Source organism: Octodon degus, unplaced genomic scaffold (genome assembly GCF_000260255.1).
Source record: "Octodon degus isolate 3935 unplaced genomic scaffold, OctDeg1.0 scaffold00140, whole genome shotgun sequence".
In the NCBI taxonomy this organism is placed as follows: Eukaryota; Metazoa; Chordata; class Mammalia; order Rodentia; family Octodontidae; genus Octodon; species Octodon degus.
In genome coordinates, this window is record NW_004524716.1 from 2,592,906 (window position 1) to 2,604,368 (window position 11,463).

An 11,463-nucleotide genomic window follows, 5' to 3' on the forward strand; every position below is an offset into this window, starting at 1 on the left:
AGCCTCCCAAGAGCTGGGATTACAGGTGTGTGCCGCCACGCCAAGTCTTAGAGCTGGTCTTTTAGCTAAACCTTTAAGGAGCTAGTTACAAGCTGTTTCTGGAGGTTTATGTCTTATTCTGTCAGTGTTTTTAGAGTTTGTGGCCTGGATGCCATACATAGTTTCTATTTAGTCATCTCTGTTGATTATGCAGGCCCATTGTTGCTGCCAACGGTCAAGGAGAGATCATATCTAGGGATGATTTTTCAGTAGTAGGACTCTATAAACTTTTTTCTTTTCGGTGTGGGTAGGGAATGGGAGGTTGGGACTGGTGACACAGATGCTAAAATCTGAGCTGGCTGTACGGGTGTGGGTGCCAGAGTGTGGTTTGAGCTTGTGGAACAAACGATGCAGCAGGTCTGGCTTTGATCTTTGAGGAATACCTGCTAAAGTTTTTGTAGCTGAGGTTGTTTTAATTAATAGAATCCCCAGAGAGAGCTTAGAAGCCTAGGTTTGGTGTCTTCAGTGGCAGGGATCTCAACAGCAGCACAAAGCAGTATCAGAACAATTTTGGCTCAAATACCTTTGTCCAAGTGACCACAGCATGCACTGGACATTATTGCACCTGCTGGACTCCATTCCTAACAGAGCTACTTGGAGCCATAAACAGGGTTCACTCAGCATCTGTAGGGGGGTTTGTTCCACAGTTATGGTCTGGTAAGCCCAGCTTGGTGGGCAGATATATGGCAGGATTCAGTGGTCCTCAGTTATTCAGAAGGCCCAGCACTGCATGTGGCATCTGGACAGTTTAGGGCTCTGCCTAAGGGGAGCTTGTCAGTTTTCTTGATCCTAAGGACAGTGGCTGTTAGAGTGTAGAGACAAAAGAGGGAGACAGCCCTTAGCGACCAGATGGGCTTATGTGTGCTCTTGGGGGCTCACAATGTGAATAAGCATCATTGTTTTCATGAACTTAAGGATCCAGACTCTATAGAAGGCAGTAACTCCAAGCAATACATGGAGTTGTTTTTCTTGTAACCAGTTTCTGCCAGATGCTATAACGGAGCTTTTGTGTCTTTCCAGCAGGCATCTTGGATGTCACTAATAAGAAGTGTAACTTCAACAAGGAAACCAATTTTTGAAACTCTGGGAGGTTGAGACCAAGTCAGTTGCAAACAGGGGCTGGGTGACAGGGGCCAATTGAAGGCTGAACCTCAAAGACGTTCTTTAGGTCCAGGCAGATGTGCCAGCAGGCTGTGGGTGGCAGAAGACTGAGGTAATGCATATGGAGGGCACGCGTGGCAGCGTTGGCAGCTTGGAGATCCTGAACTGGCTTACCGGCAGGAGAGGTGTATTTTAGCAGGATGACAGTCAATTATTTTTTTCTCAGGGGACCATGCTGACAAGCAGGAAAGACAGAGAAACAGGTTGTCTTAGAGCAAAGGTGTTGGTGGCTTGGATAAATCTATTGTTAGTGCCTCTCCCAAAATAGTAGAAGACTTTTTTTTTTTTTAAATTTGTTGTTGTTGTTTTACTTTTTTGTAGAAAAAACAAAGTGTAAAAACAAAATAATAAAAGAATAACAATAGTCAATACATTGCATATTGTTTTCTTACTGAGAATACAAGACATAGGCAGGAAAAAAATATCCAAACAATATTGGCACAAACATTTATTGTCAATGAACTACGAGAAACTAGTACCATAACTATCCTAGCTTGTGTTTCTTTTCCTTTTCCCTTCTTTCCTTCCTTTTCCCCTTCCCACACCTTTGTTTGCCATTTTTTTTAAAACAGTTTCTTCCCATTTCACAAAATCTGTTAAACATCTTGGTCCTTATCTCCTCCTTCAGCTTCTCGTACTAGGGAGACAATGCAGTGTTTATGTATGTGAGCCAGAATAATTTCATTTGAGAGCACGGTCTTTTTTTTTTTTTTTTTTTAACATTTAGCCTTGTTTATTTTAGGTGAATGTGACAAAAATACAGAGAGAAAGAGATAAACTGTAAACAGAATAAAGTATAAACACAAAATTCTCTGATGGTTTTGAGACAAGGACATTATTATATAGTCCAGGAGGCCTTGAACTCACTGTGTAGCCCAGTATGACCATAAACTTGCAATCCTCCAGGCTCTGCCTCCCAAGTGTTAGGATGATAGGTATGTGCTACTGTGCCTGTCTCACAAAACAAGATTTTAAACAGATTGTTAGAAGCTAGGACTTGTTAGATTTTAAAATAAAACTGTCATTTCCAAATCACTCTAGACAAAAGATTTCAAAATACAAACATCCTTGGGGTACTGAGCTATCTTCCAAATCCATTTTTAAATTTTGTTTTGAGATAAGATCCTGCCCAGTTTCTATCAAACTTGCAATTCTTCTGCCTCAACTTTCAAAAGTGCTAGCATTATAGGTATAATTTTAAAAATATTTTTCTTTTTTTAAAATCTTTATTTCTTTTTTTTTCTTTTTATTTATTTATTTTTTTCCAAAGTTTTATTGATAAACAGATAGCAATGAGACAGTTTCAAATCAAATTGGAAGTACAGTTTCAACAAATAATGCACTGCATATATTCTTCTTAGTGGTTAATTGCTGTACAAGAAGTGCACTTGTGATCCTATTTACAAACACCATTAGAACAAATCATTCTATTCATTAAGAGAATGCAACTATATATCTATCCTAACCACTTTGAATACACAGATACAGAATGGACATTCATCGGTATACCCCATTTTTTCTAAGTTCCGTTATTGAATATTATAGGTGTGTAAACTCAGCAAAATATTCTAAAAGAGTCCAGTAGACCATAATAGCATTGGGTCTTCTGTTTAACTGGCAATGTCAGAAATTATTGACCTGAGTCCCCCACAGCTCAACATAACAGCATGGCTTTATTTCCTATATTGTGTCTTCATACTTTTCTACTGGATGGTTAAGACCAAGGTAAAAATATTTTTCTAAAAATCTTTTTTTTATTATTTATTCATTTGGTATAGGGTCTCGCTATGCAACTCAGACTCATAGTGATCCTCCCTTCTCAGCCTCCCCAGCACTGGGATTACAGGTACGCACCACCACACCTGGTTTCAGTGGCCAGCACAATGTGCCCGGCCAGCATGTGGCATCGGGGGGTCAAATCTGGGTCCTTGTACCTGTCAGGCGGGAGCTTAGACCACTGAGCTACCTTCTCAGCCCAGTGGGAAAATTTTTAATCCTTTGTGGCAATTGAGTCCAAATGAGTTATATCTCATCTCAGGATTTTCCGAGTTGAAGAGGCTCATGGGAGCAACTTGCAGCAGAGGAAGGCATCTTTTAAATCTAGACACGTAAACCAAGTGGCATCTGGAGGCAGCAGTACAAATAGGGTGTGGATTGTGAACCGCTAGGTGTGAACTGATGGCCAGAAGCATGGTTGGTGGTCAGGCCCAGAGGTGAGCCTTGGCTTGTACCTCTGAGAGGAGAGTTTTCAGAAGTTCAGGATTGTGGTTATCTCGGGCTGATGCAGGTGTCATCTTCCTCTTGGGACAGCTGAAGGGTTAAATGAGAAGGATGTGGACTAACTTGGAGACAAGAATTTATGTTTGATGAAATGTCCTCCCAGGCTGCAAGTCTGTGCCTGGCAGAAACGACAAGGGGCAAGAGTTCCAGTTGCCCCAGTGATGGCAACTTTTTGATGGACCTTTTGAAGGCAGAGAGTTCTGTTCCATTGTCTATCAGGAAAATCAGAGTTTCCCCCAACTTTTGCAGTGACTACGGGCTCTCAGTAGTCCAACTGATAGAGCTGTCTTTGTTATTCATCCAGGCCCAACAGGGCAAGTAGAGGCTCAGGTTGAGGTGAGCCTGAATTGTCGGGTTTCTTTGTGTCTCACAAATGGAGGGGCCATTAATTTTTTGTGTTCGTAGCCCTTGCCACTCACAGCCAGAGGGTATGGTCATTGATCAGACTGGATTTTCTTATGGATCAGATTTCTGGGTAACAGTGGTTGATTGGCTTTTCACTCCCCTTGCTGTTTCTGAGAAGCACTCAACTGGGTTGCTTCTAGGTAAGGTGACCTTTGGAAAGGCTATGGTGACTAATTTGTCAGGGATGACAGTCCAGTTTTTTCTCAGTCTAAATGTATAACACAGAAGGAACTGTTGACAGTCATCTCAGGTGTGCATTAGAGGATGCCACCTGAGCAGGAAGGGGAAGCCAGGAAGCAGAAGGTTTGAGGTAAGGGCCTCTACAGCTGAATGCAGGCAATGAATAGCTGGGACAAGTTCAACTGTCCCGAAGTAGACAAGTTGGGAGTGGATAGCGAAGCTATAGGTGTTGGCAACAGCTGCAGCAGCCGAAGAGGGTGCCGCAGCAGGATTCTCAAGAAGAATGGAACTCCTTTGTTTGGTTTCATTTTTGATTCCATAAAAGCCCTTTGTTCCTACAGTCAGAGACTATGGGTTTTGACTAATTCCTGTCTCTGTGTGTGCTGTGTACCCTTGAACAATGGTACAACAAAGGGTGGATGCCCCTCAGAAATCATTCAGTTGCCCACCTGCCTATGTTCCTCATGGGGACTTAGGTGTGCTTTAGCTAAGGAGGGTGTGAGGGCTCTGTTATGCCATATGTCAATCACCAGAGACCCATAGGTGAGGGTCCAATCAGCCACCATGACCAGTCAGTGCTTCCCAGCCCTGGTGTACAGAGCAGCCTGTTGCTTACAGTCTGTTCCATTTACTCTCACATTTATTTAAGAGGCATTCAGAGGTTAAACATTATAAAGCCCATCCCTTGAGGGTGGTCCTGACTAATGGGAGTTGATCAGACTCCCCTTCTGGTCGAGCTTAGCAGAACAGACCGACAAACAGGGGTGTCCCTGGGGGTCTTACTAGAATCAGGCAGGCAGACAGACATGCAGACAGACAGACAATATCTTCCTCTCATTTGGGTCCAATGTGAGCTGCTTGAGTGGGGAGCCAAGAATCTTCCACCAGACCTCTGAGAGGATTCAAGAAATCTTGAGAGTAAACCTTTCGATCAGGACCTGGAGAAGTCCTTGCTTCTTCCATGAGGGCCACAACCAGGGACCAAAGAGGTCAGTGTGGTTGATCTTCCCAGCCAATAGACACAGGAAAATGACACCCAGCATTTAGAGGCAAATTTATTTACATCTATGGGCACTGATAGGGATCGTTCCCAAAATATCAGGCCCAGATCTCTGATGGTCTAGGGCTTATATAAGATAAGAAAACAGGACGTACAGAAGCAGATTGGTTTGTCAACTGGGGATTGGTTCTTACAATATGCATCGTAATGACCAAGTATGCATCACAGTGACCAGCCATTTCTAAGGAACAAAAGTAATGGGAACTGGAGCTAGAACTATTACTTAGTCAACTAACAGACAAGTAGTACACTGGCCGGGGGATGGGGGCATCTTCTGCTGCAGGAGTTCCACAGCACACCTCAAATTATTCTTATGGTAGATGCCTTGCCTGCCAGGTAAAGGCTGGCTTTGTCCTGAGTAACTTCCATGAGGAGCATCAGTATTTCTAGGGACTTTCCCAGTCTATAATCATCTTAATTCACAGTCTTCTATTATGGGGACTAGGAATGTTTCCTTCAATTCTTCAAGAATGTCAAGATACTAAAGATCACAGAGGCCAAAATTCCTCATTTACTCAACAAATAGTACTCGAGGAATGTCCTGCTTGTCACTCTCAGTGTGCTATGGCAAAGGGAAGAAAACTTCGGTGGCTGGGAAAAAAACTTAGAAAATTCTCTTGAGTCTGAAACTGAATAGTGGAAAAACTTCCGAGAAATTCCCTTGAAAAGAATGGGAAAGAATCCACATAAGAGATGTTATTGCTTATGACAAACTTTTGCTGCTCACATGAATTTTTTTACAAGCTAGACTAACATTATAAATATTCAATAAAGATATTCAAATGTATGAATATATAAATATTCAAATATGTAATAAATATTCAAATATTCAATACACTCTTAAAGTATTGGCTAGGCTGTATTTCTAGTGTAATTTTCAAAAGAAAAATTTTTTTTCTAAATACCTTTAAGTGCAAAAGAAAAAACAATTTCAAATATTGTTTTCAAAGATATTCACAATATTAATATAATCATTTTGAGGGAAGGTTTTCCCTATTTCATGCGAGGTATTTCTTCTGCCATCATAAACTAGAGCAGATACTCATATTTCATTTCATTTCCATATGTGCTACTCCTTAGAATATTGCTTTCACCCTTGTAAAGGACAGTGCTTCCTAAGATGCTTCTGGTATTCTATACTTACTATATAGTCTCCCCAATATTCCTGGAATTAAATAAGAGGGTGGGGCAGGAAACAGCCTCCTTTATACATCTGGGGAAACTATGACGACAAGAAAATGGACTCTCATCCATTCATCAACTTATTAATTCTCAATTATTGAAAACCATATGTATTAATCCTGTGTCTATATGTTAGGGTCACATGAGCTGTTTTGTCTTTCTTCTCATGGAGTTTCTATTCTTATGAAGAAGTCAGATTATCATTTTTCATAATGCAAATCTGCTATGTTCCATCTTTATTTCTTTGATTTTCTACAGATTTCAGGAAAAAGACTAAAACTCACATGGCTTACAAAGTTCACAGTCTTGGGCATGATGGCACATGCCTGTAATCCCAGCTCTTGGGAGGCTGTAAACAGGTGAATCACTACGAGTCCGATCTAGTAGTGAGACCCTGAACACCCTGTGGACCTTTCCCTAAAAATAAAAAAAAAATAAATAAGAACCCAACAAAACAAAATTCATAGTCTTATCTCCACATACACTTGCAGATTTATTTACCTTCTGATACCCATCCAAAGCTCCAATTTATCACCCATTAACCAGTTATACTTTTGTTTTTCTGAAGAGGTAGAATTACTTAATTTTGATTTTTATCTTTAGTGAAGCTATAAAGGCACACAGTTGATATCTCTAATGACCGTATCATGAAATCCAACAGCTTTTCTCCAGACTCAATCACTTTTAAGTCTTCAATTGACTCTTTGGATATGTACCATTCTTACTGCTCAGTAACATTCTTGTATTTCCATTTTTCAAATTTTTGGCTTTGAGTTTTATCTATTGTCTTCACACTGAGCAGTACTGGCCTGAGTGTAATTCAGTGATCATCACTGTTCCCTGCACCATGATGACGTACTGTCATAACTTCCCATTCTAAGCCTAGATTTTAATTACAATTAGCATCAGACTGTGTGTTATAAATAATAGCACAAAGTTTATTTGTTTCTGATCCAGAAATACTCAAATACTATGCTCAGAGCAGAGGTAAAGATGGATTAAAGACACTCATGAGTTATTTTACCTGGAAAAAAACCCAAGAGTTCATATCTTTCCTCCTTTCAAATTCAAAGCTAGCAGTAAGTAGGTTCAAGGTCATGTGACAAATTAATGATAGACAGAAAATGAACAGGCAATTTTTATTCTATTTCCAGTGCTCAGTACAGTATACTATATACTTCAAACAAACCTTCCATTAATGTGAATATAGGACTGGGGACTTGTATTCAAGATATTAGAAACTCATGACATCGGCCATTACTACACTGTCACCACAATGATAGTAATAATTGTGACTACTGTTACTCAGTACCTTCCCATGTCAGTCACTGTTTTGGTTACTTTTCACTCGCAGCTGGGACAAATACCCAACACTCAAAATGAAGGAAGGAAAAGTTTATTTAGCTCACAGTTTGTGGAGATTGCAGTTCACATGCTGCTGGCTCCGAGGCAAATGGCAGCAGCTCATGGCGTCAGAAAACAAAGAAGAGCAGAAGATCAGAGCATCCTCCAAAGTGGTGTGGCTGCGAAGATCAAATTCCTCCCAAGTGGCACAGCTGCGAAGTGGCATGCCGAAGACCATCACTTCTCCAACAAAGCAGGGCAGACAGCAGCTGCCTTCCTTAGCTCCTTTATATACACTGTACGTGCTGAGTTACTCTGGGGCAGGCCCCTTGTGCTGCACCCCAGGGCAAAATCAATAGGCCCCAGGATGGAACCAATCGCACCCCAGGATGGACCCGCCCTTTTCTGCAGGGTGGGACCTCCACCTCCTGGAACTGCTGGAGCTGACATCAAGTTGACACAATGTATGAGCCATTTGCCTGAACCAACTCTACTTTGCAGATTTGGGCCAAAGTAGTAGAGTTGGGATGTGAATCTTGGCCTATTAGGCTTTAAATTCAACTTCTCATCTTTAATTGATGTACAAACACCCTGTTTTGCCAATTCTTAGAGCCTGAACCTGTATGGTCTGCTTCAGTCTTGTAGACCTGTTATGCGAATTATAGAAATAAATAAATATGTAAACATGGTTCTAGAAGAGTCCCGAAGACAAAAAGTGTGCAGCAAATGTTACCTACCACCATAATCCTCTCTTTTTCATCGTTATTTTCTTCTAATTCTCTTACTTTTTCATTTCTGACAAACCTAGATCTTTACTTGGTCTTGATAAATCCTTTAACCTCCTACATTAAAGATTTCTAATGACTTTCTTTCTTGCTTCCTTTATTTTTAATTTCTAACATGGCAAATATTAAATGTGTAACTGATAAAATGATTTTTAGGAGTATTAATCTCTCCATCTTTTTTAAAAAATCCAGAAGTTTAATGTGCCCCAGTGTACACATTATTAAAATTAGACATATTTTTTCTCTTTAGCATTTGAAATCTTCATTTCCCTGCAAAGCTTTTTTTAACACAAAATAAAATCAATAAGGAGAAAACAACTCCTAATTATCTTAGTTAGTATGACTGGTTGCTTTCTTCATGAGTAGGACCAAAGGTAAAAATTTCAGTAGCTTAAATTTCATTCAAGGTTATTACAAGGACAGTGTATAGACAGTTTCTGAAAATGCAGTTAACTTTTTCTAACAGCAATAATATTACAGAGTTAACAAATATTCAATAATTGTCAAACATTCATCAGAATTAGGTAAGTTCAGGGGTCATTTGCTGAAAAAGTTAATGCAGTAGGAAAAAACTCATCAAAGCTAACAGTCTTCATGGGCTTACCAAGTTCTGTGTCCTACAGACTTTTTTTTAATTTGGGGGACTACCTAAACTTCACATTTGCTCCTATGGTGTGGTTGCAGTAATCATGCTCTTGTTTCAGATCTATGTCCTGGGGATTATTAGTTAATTCACAGGTTCTGGGGCTGGGCCATGGTTGTCTCCCATTTCCAAATACCTGAAGTCAAACTGCCCAGTTTCTAAGTGCTCTAGGGAAGTACTTGGAAATAGTAATTCTGCTAAAATTTCTTCATGAATTTGATAATTATATGAGGAAACAATAGCAACAGTGTTATGTCCACATTTATTATCTGCAATATTAATTTGATACTGCAGTTCATTTCACAAGTCTTCTGTTGATTCACAGTCATTTGGAGACTCTCAGCGGGGCCGTCTTCTACATTTTCTCTAGGAAGCATTCCTCTTTGAGGGGAAGCCAGGAGGGCAGCTAACTTCTTCTTAGTCTTTAGTTTTTAAGAAGTTTTAGATGAAGATTATGAATCTGACCTTCATTGCCATTTAAATATTGTGGTGCATGAATTCAGCAAAATAATCCAGTATAGTCCAGTAGTCCATAATAGTAGTGGGTTACCCGTAGGACTGGCAATGTCAGAAGTTGCTGACTTGAAATATATGCAGTTCGGTTTACCCTATCTGTCTAAATATCAAACATCTTTGGCATATCATGGAACAGGTTAATAATTAGCTTCTCTTCTGGAGGATTAACAACCTAAGTTAGCAGTTCAAAATTGGAGAAAAGGAAGGGCTTCAAGGTCAGCCAACATTTTGGCCCTAGCCTTTCAAGGTCAGTGAAAACTCGAGACATAGGAGAACCTGTACTATAATAACACGTAACTCAGTTGTGCTCCAAATTTTCTGATCAAGAAGATTGTGGAGCCACAGAGGAATGTGATTGATGATGTATAGTGTGCCTGGGGGGACCTATATAACAAGAAATGTAACTTTTGTATCTGATGAGGTCAGCCAAATCCCCTCAGGATTTACCCTGAAACCCTATACTGCAGTTTGCATATCTTTTGTCAATGTCAGATATGTGAATGAGTCCACAGCCATTGCTCGACCAATTTGCTCTCTGTGAAAGCCTGAGAGAATGTTTTTTCTCTCCATGTGACTCTCCCCAGGCACATTATACATCATCAATCACATTCCTCTGTGGCTCCACAATCTCCTCGATCAGAAAATTTGGGACACAACTGAGTTACAGGATGTTCAGCTGAATCTCTGTGGTTTGCTGAAAAAAACAAAACAAACAAACAACAAAAAAAAAAACACACCACTTTCCCTTCAGTGAGAAGAGTGACTAAGGTGAGCTCCGTGGGAGGCACTGTCCTGCTCCTCAGGAACCTCTGAAGCAGCGCTCTCACTTGCAAGTGGAGGGTCTGCCATGTCCTCTGACGGTGGAAGGCCTGGTGGTGGGCTGTCAACCACAGGAAGCTTATCTGCGGACCTACAGGCTGTCTTCACTATAGAAGGTGGTTGGTGTTTGGCTTCATACCTTTAGTTTGTTTTTTTTTTAAACCATTCACATATTTATTTTTATTTTAAAGAGAATTAAAAGAAAAATAAGAATAATACATAATTTCAAATCAAGATGACATATAACTAACAATGGTTGTTATAGTGCATATTGTTATCTTTAAAGTAGTTGTTCAGGGTGAGAGGCGAGCGCGGAGACGTGGGCCGGCGCTATGAGTGTCCCGGCCTTCATCGACATCAGCGAGGAGGACCAGGCTGCCGAGCTGCGAGCGTACCTCAAGTCCAAAGGAGCGGAAATCTCGGAGGAGAACTTGGAAGGCGGGCTTCATGTGGACCTAGCTCAGATCGTTGAGGCCTGTGACGGCTGTCTGAAGGAAGACGATAAGGATGTGGAAAGTGTGATGAACAGTGTGGTCTCCCTGTTACTGATTCTTGAACCGGACAAGCAGGAGGCCCTGATCGAAAGCCTGTGTGAGAAGCTGGTCAAATTCCGGGAAGGCGAGCGTCCGTCTCTGAGACTGCAGCTGCTTAGCAACCTTTTCCATGGGATGGATAAGAACACCCTGGTGAGGTACGTGGTGTACTGCAGCCTCGTTAGAGTGGCGGCGTCCTGCGGGGCCATCCAGTATGTGCCTACAGAGCTGGACCAGGTTAGAAAATGGATTTCTGACTGGAATCTCACCACGGAAAAGAAACACACCCTTTTAAGGCTACTTTATGAGGCACTCGTGGATTGTAAGAAAAGCGATGCTGCTTCAAAAGTCATGGTGGAATTGCTTGGAAGTTACACGGAGGACAATGCTTCTCAGGCGCGAGTCGATGCCCACAGGTGCATTGTACGAGCATTGAAAGATCCAAATGCCTTTCTTTTTGACCATCTTCTTACTTTAAAACCAGTCAAGTTTCTGGAAGGCGAGCTTATTCATGAT

At 41.0% G+C, this 11,463-nt stretch overlaps 1 protein-coding gene across 1 annotated transcript; it reads left to right on the forward strand.

Annotated features, from left to right (window-relative positions):
* Positions 1–10,717: 10,717 nt before the first annotated feature.
* Positions 10,718–11,463, forward strand: LOC101581983 (eukaryotic translation initiation factor 3 subunit M; the record flags this gene model as incomplete). The annotated part of the gene is made up of 1 exon (XM_012517022.2): positions 10,718–11,463. A coding segment is annotated over exon 1 (717 nt), but the record flags the coding sequence as incomplete, so codon positions are not given.